Source organism: Scyliorhinus torazame, chromosome 3 (genome assembly GCF_047496885.1).
Source record: "Scyliorhinus torazame isolate Kashiwa2021f chromosome 3, sScyTor2.1, whole genome shotgun sequence".
Classification (NCBI taxonomy): Eukaryota; Metazoa; Chordata; class Chondrichthyes; order Carcharhiniformes; family Scyliorhinidae; genus Scyliorhinus; species Scyliorhinus torazame.
Window position 1 is genome coordinate 31,125,376 of NC_092709.1, and position 21,428 is coordinate 31,146,803.

At 49.2% G+C, this 21,428-nt stretch overlaps 1 protein-coding gene across 2 annotated transcripts in view; it reads left to right on the top strand.

The window, feature by feature from the left end:
* LOC140408389 (serine/threonine-protein kinase 32B-like) overlaps positions 1-21,428 on the top strand; it is a 510,363-nt gene that overhangs the window by 392,328 nt on the left and 96,607 nt on the right. The window contains exon 6 of one of the 2 annotated variants that reach the window (XM_072495512.1): positions 14,291-14,380. The exons of the other annotated variant lie outside the window; for it this stretch is intronic. Within the exon in view, the coding sequence (XP_072351613.1) occupies positions 14,291-14,380 (90 nt within the window). The remainder of the gene's footprint in view (positions 1-14,290; positions 14,381-21,428) is intronic. 2 annotated transcript variants of the gene reach the window in all.

Consider the following 21,428-nt stretch of genomic DNA (forward strand, 5'->3'; position numbering starts at 1 on the left):
CACCACAATGATGACAGCGAGGATTCTGTAGGGCTCATGTTTTTTTTAAACCTGCCATTTCTAATTGGGCATAAGAGAAGCCAGCAAGAAGGCAAAATACATTTTTCTGATCATTCTTTCTGAAAGATGTCAGTTTGATGGCTTGATGGTGTTGCCGTGTTTCGGCTTTCAGTGTGTTCTTACAGCCTTTGGCCAAATTAGTTCAGAGCAGATACTAATCCCTCACGTTGCCATGTTTGGATGTTGACTACAACAGTGCCAGATACTTAATTGTGCAAAAAGGTTATTGTTTAGTAGAGTCAAGGCCACAAGAGACCAGTCCACATTGGAAGCAATTTTGTCAATAACGGCCAGAGGCTTATTTTAGCAGACGGTGGTCGAAACGGCACACGATGAAGCAGACCTGTCAAAGAGTTCAGGATTAGAGCTACGCATTTCTCAGCTGGGCCCAATTCTTGCGATGGCAAAAGTGAGAACTGCGAGGCCTGCCTCATATTTCAGTTCAGGAAAGAGACTGAATTTGAAAATGAATCTTCGGTTTAACTCCGCTGTCCTTGAAATTTTCAATCTAAAGTCAACAGGAATAGCCACCCCAAAACCTGCCATGGTGACAGTATAAAAGCTGACGAGAGAGGAGGACTAAAAGAACCATTAGTTCATTATGACACATTTTATACCATTTCCACCATTGACCAACAAGTTGGAAATAAATATCAGAGATTGAAGCAGGTTTTGTATGCAGTGGACACCCAAAAGATACCGCTGGGAGTGAGATGAAGAAAATCATCCCTTTTGTACCAGCAATGACAAAACCCTTTCGGTTTTGTCAGTTGAACTTCTAAATCCGTGAATGCTCGCCTGGGAAACTATTTCTTTCCTTTTCTAAGATGATAAGTTGTATCATTGTCCACCCTTCAAAAATTCCCTCAACTGGGTTTTCATCAGCAACGAGTTGGATTCTCCGCACCCCGCCATTCTCCGCCCCCGAGTGGCTGACGTCCCGACGGCGTGGATCTAACATGGTCCTGCCAGTCGGGATACTAGCGTGGAGGCTGCGGACTCAGTCCGCGGCCGCCCTGGTAGGGGGCGGACCAATCAGAGGGCAGGGGGGACCTCAGACGTGAACGGGAAATTTTTGGGTAGGCGGTTCGGGTCAGGCGCGCGGCCGATCGGGGGCACTACGTTGAAGGTCCAGCTCTGCAGTCTGAATCAGCCATAGAGCACGTCACGGCCACTGGAGGCTGCCACCGCACGCACGCACAGCCTCTGACCTGGAAGTGCAGGGGCCTGTATCTGCAGTAAAAGCTGCTGGTTTTATGAGGTTCACTGCTAGCGCCCAAAAGGGCTATGAATATATGGCCCTTTCACGCCAGTTTTTCTGGCCTAAAAGGCCACAGTTTTTATGATGGCGTGGGGACATAGTCCCACAAACAGAGAATCCAGCCCAACATTTATCACCTTTAATGTAGTTCAACACCTCAAGGTGCTTCATTGTAATGTGGCGACCGGTTTTGATCATCCTAACAGTTAGTTGAAGGAAATAGTTTGTTCCTCCAGCACCGGATGTCAGACAGGTAGTGTGACAAGTGGAGGGATCAAGACAGGTAGAGCTGAGATAAAGTGGGTGTCGTCAATGTATATTTTGTCATGTGAGAGTACTTTTAAGATATGGATGTTTAAGCAATGTACCTTTAAGAAAACAGTGATGTCAGAGAGTTCGAGAGGGGCTTGGCTTTCAGTCAGCCATTTTGGCAGGTTTTTAGTTTCAGTTTTGCAAAGAGCTGGGTGTGTGTCTGTGTTTTGCAGTGAACTGGATATCTGCCATGAAAGACTATCTCTGGATCATTTGGGTGATTTAAACTTATAATAGTGAAGCCTTCAACCTGATGTGATTTTGTTTAAAGGTGTTAAGTCTCTTGGAAGTTTGAAGGAACATTTTAAGGAATTATTTACTGTTGCAATATTTTCTGAGTTATCTTTGAAATAAGGGGTGTTAAGAGATCCAATGTTTATTTAAGATGTTAAGTTGAGCTCATGGAATAAACAGTGTTTTGTGTTTAAAAACCCACGTGTCCATAATTGTAATCCCACACCGAGGGAAAAAGCCGCGTGCTTCAAAAGCAACAAATCCATTAAAGGGGGAGGTTGGTTGAACTCCATGATACAGTTTGGGGTTCTGAAAAGCTCGCCCATAACAATTCAGAACTTGACATTGACCAGGATTCTCCACTTGGGAGACTGTGGGCGGTATTCTCCATTTCAGAGAATAAGTGCTGACGCCAGGGACCCGAATCGCTGGTGTTCTACAGTCCCATTGGCGGCGCCGGTCCCTGAGCCATTGAGGATATGCTAATGAGCCAGCACTGGTGCCACGTGGAACTAGTGCAATTCCAACGCAAGCTGGTGTGTGATTCGCTGGGGTCGGGATTGGCTCTCGAGAGCCTGACACGCTGCAGCCATATATAAGCTCTCCACTCCCCACACACTCTCATTCCAGCCACGAAGATGCCACCCCGGAGAGCGGCACCGAGGCTCGCCGATGCAGAACTGGAAACACTGCTGGATGCCGTGGATGAGAGGTGGGACAACCTGTTGCCCGGGGTGGGAAGGAGGCTGCCACCCTCCGACATCAACCGGGCCTGGGTGCAGGTGGCAGAGGCCGTGTGCACCATGGGCCCCACCACCTGGACCAGGCAGCAGTGAAGGAAGAAACTGCATAACCTCCTCAGGCCAGCAGGGGTGAGTCACCAGCTCCAATACCCTGGCACCACCCATGTCCCACACCCCCCAAAAACATCACCCCCCCCCCCCCCCCCCCCCCCCACCCCCCATGTGAGGCCCACAACAGGTGGACCGGTAGACGGCGCTGGGTGAGGATAAGCAACCCCCCAACCAGCCAGGGTGAGTCACTACTACCACCGTGTCCTTGCACCAACCCCTTTTCCACATACCCGTACCCCCCTCCCCTCCCCCAGCGGTGGGGGGCGATTGAACCCCACCCGCCAGAAGTCCACATGCACCCCACCTTGCACCACATGCCAACACCCATAGCACTCACCATGGCCAAGTGCCCTGCACGCAAAGGCCACTAGCTGAGGACCCCCTGTGCTGCCCATGTCCGAGTGTCTCACACTGTGCATTATCTGTCTGAGAAACGTGCCAGTCAAAGAGCAGGTGGCTTCGATGTGGAAAATGGTGAAGCACTGTATCTGACACCAGTATAATACATTGTTGTGCCAACGATTCAGAGATTTGGCCGCTTTGATTGCTTGAGATCATTTTTAGTATCTTAAAAGTCCAGGCTTGAGATCATTTTGAAAGCCACTGGCAGAGTGGAACCCAAATACCTGGTGGACTAGCTTGAGAAGGAGGCCATTTGGCCCATCATGTCTGTACCGACCCTCTGAAAGAGCACCCTACCTAGGCCCAAACCCCACCCTATCCCCGTAACCCCACCTATGGGCAATTTTGCAATTTTGCCAACGTGCCATCCTTATTAAAGGCAAAGTCACCATAGTCCCAGATGACCGTAGGCTGCTTTCTCCTTTGATGAGGAGAGCTGACTGGTGGTGATTTAAACTGAGGATCGCCGCACCTCCGGCAAGGGGCAAGGTTGAGAAGGCGGAGCCTTCATGAATAACCCCAGCCGATATGGAAATTAAACCTGCTGTGCTGGCCTCGCTCTACATCACACACCATCTGTCCAGCCATAACTATATACATATCTAAGATACTGCCATGGGTGCTGGCTCCATGCTGGCTCCTTACCGACTCTACTACAGTATACTATCATGTGAGTCTCTACATCACTATGTGGGTGGTATTATTTTCTGGTCCCACATTAACCCTTGCTCTCCCGAATCACCCTACAGCCATCAGAATCTTCCAGGCGGTTAATGGGTCTTAATGGGTCTGAGACAGAATAATTCTGTGGCTGTCTCCCAGGTGAAGAGTAGGCAATGTAGCTACCCTCATGAGATGTGTTTAAAGAGCTGTACTTGTTCTGTAGACGGGGGTGGTCAGGTAGATATGTCACAGATGTAAATGTAACTTTCCCTCAACACTCTGCAGATCCACCTGCTAAGGCATGTGCACATACCTCCTCATCTTAATTATGGTTATGCTGCCATCAAAGACACATGCAAACTATGGCACCCAGAAAAATGTAAAAGTTTAATGGCAGAGCAAAACTCCACACTCAGCTTCAGACAAGTAGTGTGACAATTTTGAGATAGTGGAGGGGTCAGGACAGGTGAAGGTGAGATAAAGTGGGTGTCGCCAATGTATATTCAGAACTTGACAGTGGACGTGGTTCTCCGCTTAATCATAATAATAATAATAATCGCTTATTGTCACGAGTAGGCTTCAATGAAGTTACTGTGAAAAGCCCCTAGTCACCACATTCCGGCGCCTGTTCGGTGAGGCCGGTACAGGAATTGAACCGAGGTGCTGGCCTTGTTCTGCATTACAAGCCAACTGTTTAGCCCACTGTGCTAAACCAGCCCCAGTTCAGCTTGGGAGACTATGGGCAGTATTCTCCATTTCAGAGAGTAACTGCCTTCCCGAATTGCTGGAGCTCTACGGTCCCAAAGGCAGCGTCGGTGTGGTGTTGGCCTGGGTAACACGCATGGTCGGCACCGCCTTCTATCCCTGCAGCTGGCTGGACTCCTCCAACCACACTTGTAGGCGGTGGATAATTGCTGAAACCCCCTTCTGCAGTCCCCAGCTGTGCGCCTGCATCTCCGACCTTGATGGGACCACCATTTCCAGATGTGCAAGACCTGTCTGGATGGCAGCTAGTCCCTGGGGTCGGGCCGCCCTCTGACCTTCTGCCCCCTTGTGGTTCCTACCTTGTATCACCTTATATCACGTGTGTGCTGCACACCAGATAGTTCCCCAGGAGCCTCTCGACTATCATGTCCAACCAAGGCGAGTGTCTCTGGGATGGTGAGGGTGCCGGTGACAACAGTGACGAGAAGTCGATGTCGTCCCCGGACATGTGTTCCGGGGTTGTGGCGGTGGCCGCGGGTCACCAGCAGGCCCCGCCTCGCCACCAGGTTAGTCGATGGGTTGTGGCCGGGGGCAGGAGCCCCGGGTGGGCCCACATCATCGTCAGGTGATCCTGCAAGATAAAAGAAAAGATGCATGGTTAGATCGCAGTGCTGGGGGGGGTCCAGGGGTGGTGTTGGGGGGTGGTGGTGACTCACGTGCCATAGGGACATCGCAATTCATTGGGGGCTCACTTGGATCTCCGATGTCAACCTCTGCCACAACGACTGCCCATTCACCAACCTGAATGACCAGGTCCATTGCCTTTGCTCTGCGACGGTTAGTGGGCCGCAGTTCCGGCAGGTCCCCTCCGGTCTTCTCCCGCTATGTGTGGCTGCCTTCTCCTGGGGGGACTCTTTCTGGAAGCTCCCCAGAAGAGAGACCCGTATCTGGAAGCTAGAGAGCAGTCCAGACAGAGACAGTGAAAAAAAATCACTGCTTTAAAACTCACTTATACAATACACCTGGCTCAGGCACAGGTCAATTCCTGGAAAGAGAAAACCAGTCAGCTTGGTTTAAACCCCCTCAGATCTTTGATCTGCGAGCCATTCATTCATTTCTCTGTGAAATTGATTTTAGTAGTCTGTGTTTGATAGCTTCCCCACACACACACACAGCTGTCTACATTGTTTCATTCATCTCCCTTCAAGCTTGAGTGGCTTTGAAATAGTCAGCTGTGAAGCTAGCCACAGGTTAAGACAACAAGCTATGATTGACAGCTCCTGGACCACATCAAAGAGAGTTAAGTGCTTTCTGAGAAACACACAACAATCTTTACTCTCACAGCACTTTAAAAGTGTATATTAATAATCAAGTGCTAATAATAGGCTTATAATTACAAAAGTGATAAACATTTGTTTTCCAAATTATATTTCCAGCCTTTCTAACGTATCTATTAATGAATGATCTATTCTTTCATTGACTCATAACTAAGACTGTCTACTTAACAAATCTGGCTGACTTCCAATATTGTGTTATTTTATTAAAATGGCTTCCATCAATTTCAGCACAAAATGCTCAGAAAATATTAATTCAAACTACAAAATGGTAGTCACACTAAAGCTAGTGATTTTCAAAATACCATCAGAACACACAGATAGCTTTAATACGAGATTTTTATGATCAGCAAGATCTCTTTCAACATTTCTCCAGTTGGAGTACCCATCGACGAATGCTCGTTTCCCTTTCCTAACATCAGGGAATAATTTACAAACAAAGCAGGAGACTGCCTTAGAGGTTTCTGATAAACGCAACCAATTTCTAATTTCCGTCATCCCTCTTCACCCTCAGAAAATGGGGCACATCAAAACTTCTAACCTGCTTTCGGCCTCCAACCTCAAACGCTTTTCTCAAATTTTCCATATTACCTATGTTTTCTGGTTTATTTCGTACAAAATATTCTATCATACCCAGTGGAACAGATTTTGGCCACAAGACAATGTGTTTAGGGTAGGTTTCTCCCCTCACTTCAACAGAATAAATATCTTTTGCCATTTTAGTTTCCACTTCATGGTCAACTTTTTCAGGCTGCTGTGGTTTCTCCGGAAATCGGCAAGTCTAAGTCATCAGATAATTCACCCATACTGTTGGTGGCTGATGATGAATGTGCAGTTTGTGCACTACTCCATTCTTCAAACCTTTTAAAGTAAAATGACAAACTGTCCTTTTGCTTTGCTTCGTCCTCTTGCCTCGCTTCAATTTTCTGTGTTTTGGGGGGGCTAGATTGATAGTGTCGCTTCATATTAACCAACGTTTCTTGATTTTAATGAATCTGATTGTTCTGAAAGAGCAAGCTTTTTGCGCACAGCCCTGGGGGTCGGGTTGCCCCTGCTCCCCTTGCTGCTTGACGTCAGTTATCCCGAGTCCCGGCCGGCTCACTCACCACTACCCTCATCCTTTTCTCGCCATTTCGCTCAACTCCTGCGAATTTTCCTTTTAGCTCATCTTGATGACCTTGCCTCACTGCTGGTTGCCTGGCTTTGGCCTGCCCAGCCCTCCTTAGTCCTGGACTGAGGGTTGTGTCACCTCCGCTCCACTCGAAGACGGCTTGCTCCCGGGTCCTGAGTCCTAACGGCTGGCTGGATCACCACCTAATGTTTTTGGGGGCAATTCACTCAAAAGTTGGTTAAGAGATCTTCGCCTTGACTGCTGCCTTTCTCCCTCCTAGTCACCTCAATGTTCACCAGTCTCCCACTCCAAGAGGATTCAATCAGTCAGAATCTGATGTCACCCTGTATTGCCTGCTGATTGGCTCAACCTATCAGCAAATACAGAGCTATCAGGCTCTGATTGGTGCCCACAGACACCAACCGGCATGGGCCCTGTAGTCATCAGGGATGGCCACTTCCAACTAGGTACAGAGAAACTCGCAAAGCCTGGCAGGTAAAATGGACAAGCCAAGACTCAGGCAGACCCAGAGCTTGAATTGCATATTCGTAAGCAAGAAATCCAGACGGTATCGAAACTCCGTCCAATTAGCATTTTAATGGGGCCGATTAGCATTTGATGGCCCACCTTCACCAAAACAAAGGACTGGTACTCAAGCAACCGGGACAGCCCCAGACATTTTGGTGCCACTCCCTGTTCAAGGGAAACGCAAACAACGGGGTCAGTGACCGCCCGGGACACGCCCAGCCATCCAGATCCCAGCCCACTTATTGGCTAAGGAATCGAACGGAGTGATCAGGGATCACCCAATTAGTAAGGCCCAAATCGAAGGACCGCCCAAAAGAGCGTGAAAATCCCTCGAGTATGAGAAGAGTTTGCCATATGTTCGCTCTCTCTTGGGGCGATCTTGGCCTTGGTACCCCGGTCACGGCCATCTCCAATTGAGCAACACCAGAAGCAAGTCCAAGTTCAACGCTCGCTACCAGACGGATGAGCCCAGCTGAGCAGCAGTTACTCCTTCGAACCCGAGAGATCCAGAATTGAACAGCGGCCACTGTTTCTCTGACCTAAGCCAGGTGCCCGAAGTTAAGTACAGGTTGTCTTACCTAATAGGTGTAGTTAACTAGTAATGTTTATGTTGCATGATTAATTGTGTGTGTAAATAAAGTACCCTTGACCTTGAACTAACTAACTGGTGTTTGGCTCTTTGATCGATAGCCGGTTGAAACTTGTGGTGATATCATTCGATACCTGGTGACTCTAAGCATTAAGACATAGATAACATAGAAAGAAGGGCAAACTCACTGATTGCCATAATTGGAACAGAGCCACAGAAAAGACAGAGTAAAAGAAAAGGCAGCAGCCCCCTCCACATTGGCCGGGGCCCTGTGTTTCATTGCAATTCCGCCACTACCTCAAACTAAAAGACCACACAATTCAAATTTGTAACCTAAAAACACTACTACATGGATTGCTTCAGGGATGTCAACTTGCGAGGGTAATAATCAAGTGTATCTTCAAGAGTACACTCATCAAAATGGCTTCTTGATGCGTCTATCCAAACATTGGTTGAAAATGTGTGATGCAGGCACTGTAAAAGGCCGTGGAATTCGTGCCACAACATCAAATGGGCTTCCGGAAGTGTTCCGTGTTGAGGTGTTAGGAATCAGGGCATAGCTGCAAGCTGAGTCACTTCTGAATAGATGAGAGACAAGCTCTCCAAATTTCTCCACCACTCTTCACCTGATTGCCATTGATACATTCAGGTAATCGATGTTAAGAAGGAAATGCACAGGTCGGCACACAGATGCCATTCGTCAAAAAACATTTATTAATTTTCAATATACCGCATGCTGTCTCCATTAGTGGCCGTTTCATGCCAGTACTCTGACAACGAAATAACCACAGCACTATCTTTTTCTGTCACTGTAATAGTTTAGTAGTGTGGTAAACCACTGTTGCACCTGTATTAGGTGATGTAAGGTAGGATCTGTACTACAGGTTCGCCGGTAGTCCCTGCCTGCTGGCTCCGCCCAATAGGCAGAGTATAAATATGCGTGTGCTCCATTCAGCAGCCATTTCGCCAGCTGCTGTGGGAGGCCACACATCTCACAGCAATAAAGCCTCAGTTGTATCCAACTCTAGTCTTTGTTCAATTGATCGTGCCTCAATTTATTGCAGTAAGATTTTCTATAAGATGGACCTCCGAATCAAACCAGATCGCCTGCAGCTGGATCCGCAATTAAGCGACGCCAAAAAGGACTTTAATCACTAGCTAGCTTGCTTCGAGGCGTACATCAACTCAGCGACCACCCTTGTTCCAGAGGCTCAGAAGATACAGATCCTGTAATCAAGGTTGAGTTCCAATGTGTTTCCGCTGATCCAGGACGCCCCAAACTACGCGCTTCTCAAAGAAAACTACGCACAGAAAACGAACACGCTCTTCACCAGGCACGTACTCGCCACGCGCTCTCAACTCCCTGGTGAGTCCATAGAAGACTTCTGGTGGGCCCTAATCCCACTCGTCCGGGACTGTGACTGTCAGGCCGTTACGGCGACCGAACATTCCAACCTTCTTATGCAGGATGCGTTCGCAACGGGGTTTGGGTCGGACCTCATACGCCAAAGACTGTTAGAAGGGGCCACACTCGACCTAGCTGAAACAAAGAACTAGCGCTCTCCATGACAGTTACCTCACGTAACATTCAGGCCTACCCCACCAGCCGCGCGGCCCACCCCTCCTACCCCTCGTGGACCCCACAGACGGCTGCCCCAGCGGGGGCCTTACCCAGCCAGTACGCCTGTACCACATACCAACCTACACACCCCGAGGGGCCCCTATGTTACTTCTGCGGCCAACAGAAGCACCCTCGCCAACGCTGCCCGGCCCGCGCTGCCATTTGCAAGGCTTGCGGCAAAAAGGGGCACTTCGCCGCGGTGTGCCAGGCCCGCGCAGTCGCCGCTATCGCCCCCCACCCCCCTAGCCTACACACAATAGGCGCCGCCATCTTCATCTCCCCGGACCACGTGCGGCCAGTGGGCGCCGCCATCTTCTCCCCCTCAGTCCACGTGCGGCCCTTGGGCGCCGCCATCTTGTACAACCCCCGCAGCGTGCGGCCCATGGGCGCCACCATTTTGTCCCCCGCAGGATCTTCAGGCTCCGCCATCTTGTCTCCCCCACGGGACATGGACACCGACAGCATTCTAGGACCTGGGCACCCCAGGCTCCCCATCATCCGACGTCAGCGACGATGGACCACGACTCGCCTCAGTGACGATCGGCCACTGTCGTCCGCACAACCTGGCCACCGCATCGACCAGTGTGAAAATCAAAGGCCACGTGACCCTCTTGCCTGCTGGACTCCAGGAGCACCGCAAGCTTCATACATCCGGATACGGTCAGGCGCTGCTTCCTCGTGGTACACCCCGCCAACCAAAGAATTTCCCTGGCCTCCGGAACCCATTCCGTCGCGATCCGGGGGTTCTGCACGGTCAGATTCATGGTCCAGGGCATAGAATTCAGCGGCTTCCGCCTCTACGTCCTCCCTAACCTCTGCGCTGCCCTACTACTCGGTCTGGACTTCCAGTGTAACCTCCAGAGCCTAACCCTCAAATCCGGCGGGCCCCTACCACCCCTCACTGTGTGGTGCCTCCCGACCTGAAAGGTTGATCTGCCTTCCCTCTTCGCCAATCTAACCCCGCATTGCAAACCCGTCGCCACCAGGAGAAGACGGTACAGCACCCAGGACAGGACCTTCATCAGGTCCAAGGTCCAGCGGCTGCTTCGGGAAGGCATCATCGAGGCCAGCAATAGCCCCTGGAGAGCCAAGTGGTAGTCGTTAAAACTGGGGCGAAACACAGAATGGCCGTGGACCACAGCCAGACCATCAATCGGTACACGCAGCTCGTGCGTACCCCCTCCCACGCATATCTGATATGGTCAATCAGATTGCACAGTACTGGGTCTTCTCAACGGTAGACCTCAAATCCACCTACCACCAGCTCCCCATTCGTAAATCAGACCCTCCATACACCGCTTTCGAGGCGGACGGTCGTCTCTATCACTTCCTCAGTGTTCTCTTCGGCGTCACTAACGGGGTCTCGGTCTTCCAAAGTGAGATGGACCGAATGGTCGACCGATACGGTTTGCGGGCCACCTTCCCGTACCTAGACAACGTCACTATTTGCGGCCATGACCAGCAGGACCACGATGCCAACCTTGCCAAGTTTCTCCACACCGCCACTCTCCTCAACCTCACCTACAACAAGGAGTAGTGCGTATTTAGCATGACCCGCTTAGCCATACTCGGCTATGTGGTCCAGAACGGAGTTCTGGGGCCTAATCCTGACCGCATGCGCCCCCTCATGGAGCTTCCCCTCCCCCACTGTCCCAAGGCCCTCAAACGCTGCCTGGGGTTCTTCTCGTACTACGCCCAGTGGGTCCCAAACTATGCGGACAAGGCCCGCCCACTCATTCAGTCCACCCATTTTCCCCTGACGGCCGAGGCACAGCAGGCCTTCGCCCGTATCAGAGCCGATATCACCAAGGCCGGGATGCGCGCAGTAGACGAGACACTGCCCTTTCAATAAGAGAGCGACGCATTGGATGTCGCCCGAGCCGCAGGCAGACCCGTGGCATTCTTTTCTCGCACCCTTCATGCCTCAGAAATTCGGCACTCATCCATCGAAAAAGAGGCCCAAGCTATCATTGAAGCTGTGCGGCATTGGAGGCATTACCTGGCCGGTAAGAGATTCACTCTCCTCACTTACCAACTGTTGGTAGCCTTCATGTTCAATAACACACAGCGGGGCAAGATCAGAAATGATAAAATCTTGCGGTGGATAACCGAGCTCACCACCTATAATTACGAGATTTTTTATCGTCCCGGCAAACTCAACGAGCCCCCAGACGCCCTATCCCGAGGTACATGTGCCAGCGCACAAGTAGACCGACTCCGGACCCTGCACGACAGCCTTTGTCATCCGGGAGTCACACGGTTGTACAATTTCATAAAGGCCCGCAACCTGCCCTACTCCGTCGAGGAAGTACGGACAATCACCAGGGACTGCCAGGTCTGTGCGGAGTGCAAGCCGCACTTCTACCGGCCGGACCGTGTGCACCTGGTGAAGGCCTCCCGCCCCTTTGAACGCCTCAGCGTGGACTTCAAAGGGCCCCTCCCCTCCATCGACCGAAACACATACATTCTCAGTGTGGTCGACGAGTACTCCAGGTTCCCCTTCGCCACCCCATGCCCCGTCATGACGTCTGCCACCATCATCAAAGCCCTAAACACCATCTTCGCTCTGTTCGGTTTCCCCGCCTATATCCGCAGTGACAGGGGATCCTCATTCATGAGCAATGAGCTGCTTCAGTTCCTGCTCAGCAGGGGTATCGCCTCCAGCAGGACGACCAGCTATAACCCTCCGGGGAAACGGGCAGGTAGAGAGGGAGAGCGGGACGGTATGGAGGGCCATCCAACTGGCCCTACGGTCCAGGAACCTCCCAGCCTCTTCCTGGCAGGAGGTCCTACCTGATGCACTCCACTCCATTCGGTCACTGCTGTGTACCGCTGCTAACAACACACCCCATGAACATCTTTTTGCCTTCCCCAGGAAGTCCACATCCGGGGTGTCGCTCCCGACTTGGCTCGCAGCTCCAGGACCAGTCCGGCTCTGTAGGCACGTCCGCCTCCACAAGGTGGACCTGTTGGTGGAAAGGGTGCAATTGCTCCATGCCAACCCCCAGAATGCCTACATGGCATACCCCGACGGCCGCCAAGATACTGTCTCCCTCAGGAACCTGGCACCAGCAGGTTTCACGCACACACACCCCTCCGGCCCGGCACCACCCTCCCCTCCCCCAGCGCTTCCATCATTAACCCCACCAGGACCATCCGTCCTTCCCCTGCCCACGCCCAAGGATGAAGAGGATTTTGGCACACTCCCGGAGTCACCGAACATCAGGCCAGCATCGACATCGCCGCCACCGCTACGTCGCTCCCAGCGGAACATCAAGGCACCAGACCGGTTAAATCTCTAACTGGCACCGGACTTCAAAAGACATTTTTTTTTCTGATCAAATATTGTAAATATAAATTCATTGCTGTATATAGTTCTCCACCACCCCCGCCGGGCTCAATTTTAACAGGGGTTGAATGTGGTAAACCACTGTTGCACCTGTATTAGGTGATGTAAGGTAGGACCTGTACTACAGGTTCGCCGGTAGTCCCTGCCTGCTGGCTCCGCCCAATAGGCGGAGTATAAATATGCGTGTCCTCCGTGCAGCAGCCATTTCGCCAGCTGCTGTGGGAGGCCACATATCTTAGAGCACTAAAGCCTCAGTTGTATCCAACTCTAACCTTTGTTCAATTGATCGTGCCTCAAGTAGTTTTTCACTTGTTGTACACAAATGCAGCATAAGCCAAAAGTGAAATTGTGTCTTGTTTTGACTTACAGAAATACTTTGTGCACAAACGTAATAAGGTCTTAACAGCGACAATTTTTTTTTTCTCCTAACCTTACAATTATTTTTGCAGGAGGAACAAGGGTCAAAACATTAGTGAAGACAGAGATGATTGCATTTTCCAGCGATATTCATGCATTTACGAACCTGTTCTTTTTTTTCAATTAAAATTTGTGAAGGTTGTTATTTTGGCTGCCCCGTTACTACATGCCAACATCTGAAGGAAATTATCGATTGAGAAAAGAAAATGTGGTTTAGGTAAAGCTGATATTCCTTTGAGCTGCCCAGGTGATTGCAGTACTGGGGAAAAGTAAATGAAATAAGTGGCTTCAGACGTTCATTTTTGTATTATTGTTTTCATTACTGTTTAGAGAATTGTGATTCTTCTGAGAGAAGAGTGCCCCAGGTGAAGTAACTCAAAGACATTGCGCTAAATGACATCAGCATGTCCTTTGTGGCTGAAGCTCTCGTACATCAATTCACATCAAACGATAATTTCTTGTCTGTTGCACTCGTAAATCTCCAAAATGCTGTGAGACAAGCACATGTAGAATTGTATGTAAGCATCAATGCTCCAAAGCTCAAATTCCCTGTCCAGGAAGCCATAAAGCCTCCCAGGGTCAGTGTTCATGCAATTCTTGAAAACCACATTGGATGGTAAGCTACACCTTGAAAACAAGTTGTCCAGTCTGTCAACAAAATCTCTCCTATTGCACCCAACTTCTAAGTCATTTGTTCATTTTTTAATATACAAATTTAACAACTAAGCACTCTTCTGCAATATGGTACCAGGTGATATTGTCAGATGAAATGCTGCATTTCTTCCTTGCATCATTTTTCTTTCCAGAAAATCTCCTTTTCAATTACAATTGTTTTTTTTTGGGTTTGAAGGACATGTTCACATCACTGATTTCAACATAGCAACTGTGCTGAAGGATTCTGAGAAAGCTACGTCCATGGCTGGGACTAAGCCCTACATGGGTAAGCAGTGTGATAATCAATACTTAATTCTTATAAGAAGTAAGGCACACCACTAGCGTGCAGCTCTCCAGTTGCACAGCCACTTTTTCTGACCAGATTCTTTGGCACTCTGTGTACAGAAAATCCGGGGGGGGGGGGGGGGGGGGGGGGGTTGTTTAGCCATCACGCTGCTGGAGTGGGGCCTGATAGAGCCAAGAAAGCCGGCTCCCGAGAGATAAAGGGCACTGAAAGAAGTATTTCTTCCCCCCTCTCCCACCTCTCACCCCCTGCAACCCGCCAGAGTGGCATTTCAAGGGTGACACTGCTAGATTGGCATTGCAAAAGCAGTTATAATCATCGCGTAAGTGATGTCACCTCAGCGAGGGGGGAATCTCTTTATGTGGGGGAAAGATTTGGCAGAGGGGAGCCTCATTATGGCACTGGGGAAGTGCAGGGAAAATCAGAAGATAAGACCTTGGTGGCGAGCATCTCGTTTTCCGAGTTTGCGCCCAGGTCGCCGTTTGCGCTCATGGTGAACGCAGATACAAAATAACCCCCAATGAATTAGGAATATCAGAATGGGAATTCAGAGTATTTAGGGAAATTTTAAAATGGTGAAAGTCATCAACATCATTATAGAAATGTGTATTGTTACCAGCATCTTCCCTTAGCTGTTGAAAATTGATTAATTCGTTTTCATAAAGCTATGATATTGAGCCAAAACCCTGGTGTTAATTTTTGGATGCATTGGACATTTTAAGTTGCTTTTATTTGAAAGATGGCAGTGTAATATGATTTTGTGGCTCATTAATTTTTAAGGTAAAGAGTGGTAGGGAATGAAAACATCTCACTATTACAACCAGCATTGGCTCGATGACGCTTGGGTCAGATATTGAATGGATCAGCTAGAACACCTTCTAAATCGAATCACAATGTACCTTGAGCCCAGATTCAGATGAGTTATCTGTGAGGCAGATGGGGAGAAAGCGGGGAAGGTGGGATTCTTCGAGGTCCTGCTGAATTTTAACAACAGGATCTGGATTTAGTACTTCTTGCAATGAGTTTCCACAGCCAGCCAGATTCCTTTTCGTTTTGTAACCCCCGCTACTCTCCTCTACTCACACCCATCCCGAGGGGTTAAAATTCTCCCCAACAAACTAAAGATTGACCGATAAGGAATGGTTAAAGTTGCTTGTAGGACTCACTACTGGCTGCCTGTTCTTTTCCTGGAGCCACAACAGTTACCAGTTCCTCCAAGCACATCCACCAGAAACCAATGCAGCCCTTGTTTAATTATGAGGAACAGCCTTTGATAATGTAAACTGGATCTCACTGTTTTGTTAACTATGTGTTGTCCTGAGTGGGCAGTAATTGCGGCTTTCAGGGCTGGGGTATTTTTCCTTATGTTATTTGAGATTCCATTTTGGTCCGAAGGAATAGGAAGGCTCCTCTGTCTTCAACTCAGAAGATTTGGGTCTCCTCTGGCCCAGGAATGTCAGCGACTATTGTTTTGGACTCATTGAAATGTCCTCCTTCCACCCAATGTTGCCCTCCCATCTTTTGGTCAGCTGACATTTTCCACCAGTTTTGTGTGGGAAACTGACCAAGAGCAAGTAATTGAGGCCCAGGAATCGAAATTGACACGGCCTCACACTGGTGGCTGCAGAACGCCTTTCCATATGCCATGGCTCCCACCTGGCTGATTCCCACCACAGGTACTGCCGGTAATGAGGAAGGAAAATGGAATTTTGGCCGTTATAGCTAAAGGAATTGGGTATAAAAGTCGGGAAGTGTAGCTGTAACTGTATAAGGCATTGGTGAGACCGCCCCTGGAGTACTGTGTACAGTTTTGGTTCCCTTACTTGAGAAGGGACGTAGTTGTATCAGAGGCAGTCAAGAGGAAGTTGACAAGATTGATTCCAGAGATGAGGGGTTTGTTTTATGAAGAGAGATTGAGCATTTTGGGTCTGGACTCTCTTGAGTTTAGAAGAATGAGAGGAGATCTAATTGAGGTTTATAGGATGATAAAAAGTATTGACAGAGTAGATGTAGAGGGGATGCTTCCTCTTGTGGGGCAATCTAGAATGAGAGGTCATGGTCTTAGGATAAGCAGATTTTAAACAGAGATGAGGAGAAATTGCTTCTCTCAAAGCAATCTGTGGAATTCACTACCCCAGAGTGCAGTGGATGCTGGGACATTGAGTAAATTTAAGGAGGCGATAAACAGACTTTTCATGAGTACAGGCACAAAAGTGGATTTCAGGCCGAGATAAGGTCAGCCACGATCGTATTGAATGGCGACATTTTCCCCGCCCCCTGCGGGTGACGTAATCGATTCACGCTTAGCAAGGCCGCCCCCCCCCCTGCGTCAGCATGATGTCACGCCAGCAGGAATCACTGCACTGCTCTGCAGCAGTCGAGATGACCACAGGGGAGTGTGGAAACTAATCCAGCCCTTGGGTGGTTAGGACATAACAGGGCAGTGCCCTGGCTCTGTCCTCTGGCACCCTGGCAGTGCCAGATTGGTATTGCAAATGGGGTGGGGCCAAGGGCGCAGGGCCTGGGGCCAGGTCACAAATGGGGGCGGGGGGGCATGATAGGGGGTGTGGCTGGAATTGCTGTAGCACAGTGGTTAGCGCTGTTGCTTCACAGCTCCAGGGTTTCAGGTTTGACTCTTGGCTCCAGCCTTGGGTGACTGTCGATGCGGAGTCTGCACGGGCAGCACGGTAGCATAATGGTTAGCACCGTGGCTTCACAGTGCCAGGGTCCCAGGTTCGATACCCTGATGTGTCATTGTCTGTGCAGAGTCTGCATGTTCTCCCTGTGTCTGCGTGGATTTCCTCCGGGTGTTCCAGTTTCCTCCCACAGTCCAAAGACGTGCAGGTTAGGTGGATTGGCCATGCTAAATTCCCCTTAGTGTCCAAAAAGGTTAGGTGGGGTTACTGGGCTACAGGGATAGGGTGGAGGTGTGGGCCTCAGTCGGGTGCTCTTTCCAAGCGCTGGTGCAGACTCAATGTGCCAAATGGCCTCCTTCTACACTGTAAATTCTATGATCCTATGAGTCTATGCTGGTGATGAATGGAAAGGAAATTGCTGACGATGGTGTCTGGATGGGGCAGGGAGACGGGAGGTGGGACCCGGAAGTCTGTGGGGGGGAGAGCAGGGCCTGTCTCATAACTTTGATATCCAGGCACTCTTTAGAAATGGCACCCTGATCTCTGCGGAACCGGTCTTGTTGGTGTTTGAGGCCCCGCCTCCTTAAGAAGGACAGCGCGAAACACGCCCCCATGCTTTTTTTTTAACAAAGTGTCAGATGACCTGGAGAGAAAACCTGGCACAAGTTGGCTTTCAGTCTGAACGTGGCACTTGGCCATTTTTTTGGAAACCTCCACCCAAAGATACAGAAACCAAAATTAAGGGAAAGAATTGAATTGTGCGAAATGGATTTTGTGATTGATTTCGAATTTAGTGGCACGGCATGCTTACTATATTTGGAATCAAGAATATAACTGTTCCAAATGGAGTTTCACCAATGTAACAAGATATTTATTATGTATATTCATAACAAATTCATAGACATGGTTATAACGGTGGAGTTTATCCTTGAGCTATTAATAGGATATGTTTGTGATCATGTTTACTGGTGCCATCAGAAATTTAGTATAATTTGTAACCATGAAGGTGGTTAAATTAGTGGGATAAGTGGGCCAATCTCCTGCTGTGCCACAGGTGGTCCTAGTGCAGACTCGGAGAATTATTTCACAAGGTGCCACATCAGGGTTATTGTGGAAAGTTAAGGTTCATGGTGTAGGAGTAAAGTATTAGCATGAATGAAGATTGGCTGGCTGGTAGAAAACAGAGAGTACGCATAAATGGGTCTTTTCCTGATTGGCTGTATGTGACAAATGGAGCCCCACAGGGAAAGTATGTTGTGAAGAGGACATTTGGAGATTGCAGATGGATATGGATGGGTTGATTTAGTGAGCAAAAATCTGGTTGCTGGAGTCTAATGTGGGAAAAGGTGAAGCTGTTTAGTGTGGCAAGAAGAATAAAAAGTATTACTTCAACAGAGAAAGGCTGCAGAATTCTGAGGTGCAGAATGATCTAGGTGTTCTTGTGCATGAGTCACAAAACATTAGTGTGAAGGTACAAGTTATTAAGAAGGCAAATGGAATGTGGTCCTTTATTATGAGAGGGCATAAAAGGATGTTACACTTCAATCATACGGGACACTTTAATACCATAGAATCCTTACAGCACAGAAGGAGGCCATGGGGCCCATCGCGTCTGCACCAACCCACTGAAAGAATACCCTACCGAGGCCTGTTCCCCACCCTCTCCCCGTAACTCCACCTAATCTGCACATCTTTGGACAATAAGGGGCAATTTTAGCATGGCCAATCCACCAAACCTGCACATCTTTGAACTGTGGAAGGAAACCGGAGCACCCAGGGGAAACCCACTCAGACACTGGGAGAAAGTGCAAACTCCACGGAGACAGCCACCCAAGGCCGGAATTGAACCCGGGTCTCTGGCGCCGTAAGGCAGCAGTGCTAACCACTGTGCCTCTGTCCACTGTGTGCAGTTTTTGTCTGCTTATTTAGGGAAGGATGTAAATGCATTGGAGATGGCTCAGAGCAGGTTTACTAGGTTGATACCTGGAATGAGCAGATTGTCTTACGAGGAAAGGTTAGACAGATTGGGCTGGTTTCCTTGGAGTTTCGAAGAATGAGGTGTGACTTGATTGAAGTATATAAGGTTCTGAACAGTCTTTACAAGGTGGACGTGGCAAGGATATTTCCTTTTGTGGGTGAGTCCAGAATGAGGGGGCACTGTTTTAAAATTATGGTCTCCCTTTGAGGACAGAGATGAGGAGAATATATTTCTCTCAGAGGGATGTGCGACGTCGGAACTCTCTGCCTCAGAAGGCAGTGTAGGCAGGGTTAGTGAATATTATTAAGGTGGGGAGAGATAGATTCTTTTTAGGCAAGAGAACCAAATTTAATCGGGGGTAGATGGAATTGGGGAATTCAAAACACAAACAGATTAACCACTATCTTATTGACTGGCAGAGCAGGTTTGGGGGGCCAAATGACCTACTTCTTCTATGTCGTATGTTCATTTCCCAAAGGTGTACACCTTCAGTTCAATATAGAGATGTTAAGCGTACTATCAAGTTACCACCAACACGTCACCTGTTCCACCAGAGGCCCAAACATCCTGGATCACTGCTACACAAATATCAAACATGCCTACCGCCCTATCGCCCGCCCACACTTTGGCAAATCTGACCACAAGGCTGTTCTCCTGCTCCCGGCTTATAAGCAAAAACTGAAGCGGGAGAATCCTTCAAAGGAAGTCGTGCATTGTTGGTCTGAGGAATCGGATGATCTCCTACAGGACTGCTTAGAGTCAGTGGACTGGTCAGTATTTAAAAACTCTGCGACCAGCCTGAACGATTACGCCAGTACAGTAACTGACTTCATTAGTAAGTGTATAGGAGACTGTGTGCCAAAGAAGCAAATCCGCGTGTTTCCCAACCGGAAACCCTGGATGAACAGGGATATCCACTGCTTGCTGAAGTCTAAGTCTGAGGCGTTCAAGTCAGGCGACCCTGACCTCTACAAGAAAGCCAGATAAGATTTAAAGAAATCCATCAAAGGTGCCAAAAGACAGTACCGGACCAAGCTCGAGTCCCAGGCTAGCCACACAGATCCCCGCCATCTATGGCAAGGTCTGCAAGACATAACGGACTACAAGATGAAGGCATGTAAAATCGCCAGCTCCAAGGCACCACTCTCTGATGAGCTCAACACATTCTATGCCCGCTTTGAACAAGGGGTCAGCGAGAGCGAGCCCTCTACCCCAGGATACGCGGATGAACTTATATCTGAGATCACCACTGCAGACATCAGAGCAGCCTCCTCGAAGGTCAACCCACGGAAAGCCACTAGCCCGGATGGGGTACCCGGACGAGCACTCAGGTCTTGCGCGGATCAGCTGGCGGGGGTATTCGCAGACATCTTCAACCTCTCTTTACAACAATCTGAGGACCCTATCTGCTTCAAGAAGACGACCATCATCCCTGTACCAAAAAAAAGTCAAGCAGCGTGCCTCAATGACTATCGTCCAGTGGCTCTGACATCTTTCATCATGAAGTGCTTCGAAAGGTTAGTCTTGGCACTAATGAACTCCAGCCTCCCGGATTGCCTTGATCCACTACAATTCGCCTACCGCTGCAACAGGTCCACAGCAGACGCCATCTCCATGGCCATGCGCTCTACCCTGGAACACCTAGATAACAAAGACACCTATGTCAGACTCCTATTTATCGACTACAGCTCAGCCTTCAACACCATCATTCCTACGAAACTCATCTCCAAACTCCATGGCCTTGGCCTCGGCTCCTCCCCCTGCGACTGGATACTGAACTTTCTAACCCACAGGGCACAATCAGTAAAGATAGGCAACAACACCTCCTCCACGATCATCCTCAACACCGGTGCCCCACAAGGCTGTGTCCTCAGCCTCCTTCCATACTCCTTATACACCGATGCTCCACTCCAACTCGATTTTCAAATTTGCTGATGACACCACCGTAGTGGGTCGGATTTCAAACAATGACGAGACAGAGTACAGGAATGAGATAGAGAATCTGGTGAACTGGTGCGACGACAATAATCTCTCCCTCAATGGCAATGTCAAAGGGTCGAGAGCTTCAAGTTTTTAGGTGTACAGATCATCAACAGCCTGTCATGGTCCCCCATGCCGACAATATAGTTAAGAAAGCCCACCAACGACTCTACTTTCTCAGAAGACTAAGGAAATTTGGCATGTCAGCTACGACCCTCACCAACTTCTACAGATGCACCATAGAAAGTATTCTTTCTGGTTGTATCACAGCTTGGTATGGTTCCTGCTCTGCCCAAGACTGCAGGAAACTACAAAAGGTCGTGAATGTAGCCCAGTCCATCACGCAACCCAGCCTCCCATCCATTGACTCTATCTATAATTCCCGCTGCCTCAGAAAGGCAGCCAGCATAATTAAGGACCCCATGCACCCCGGACA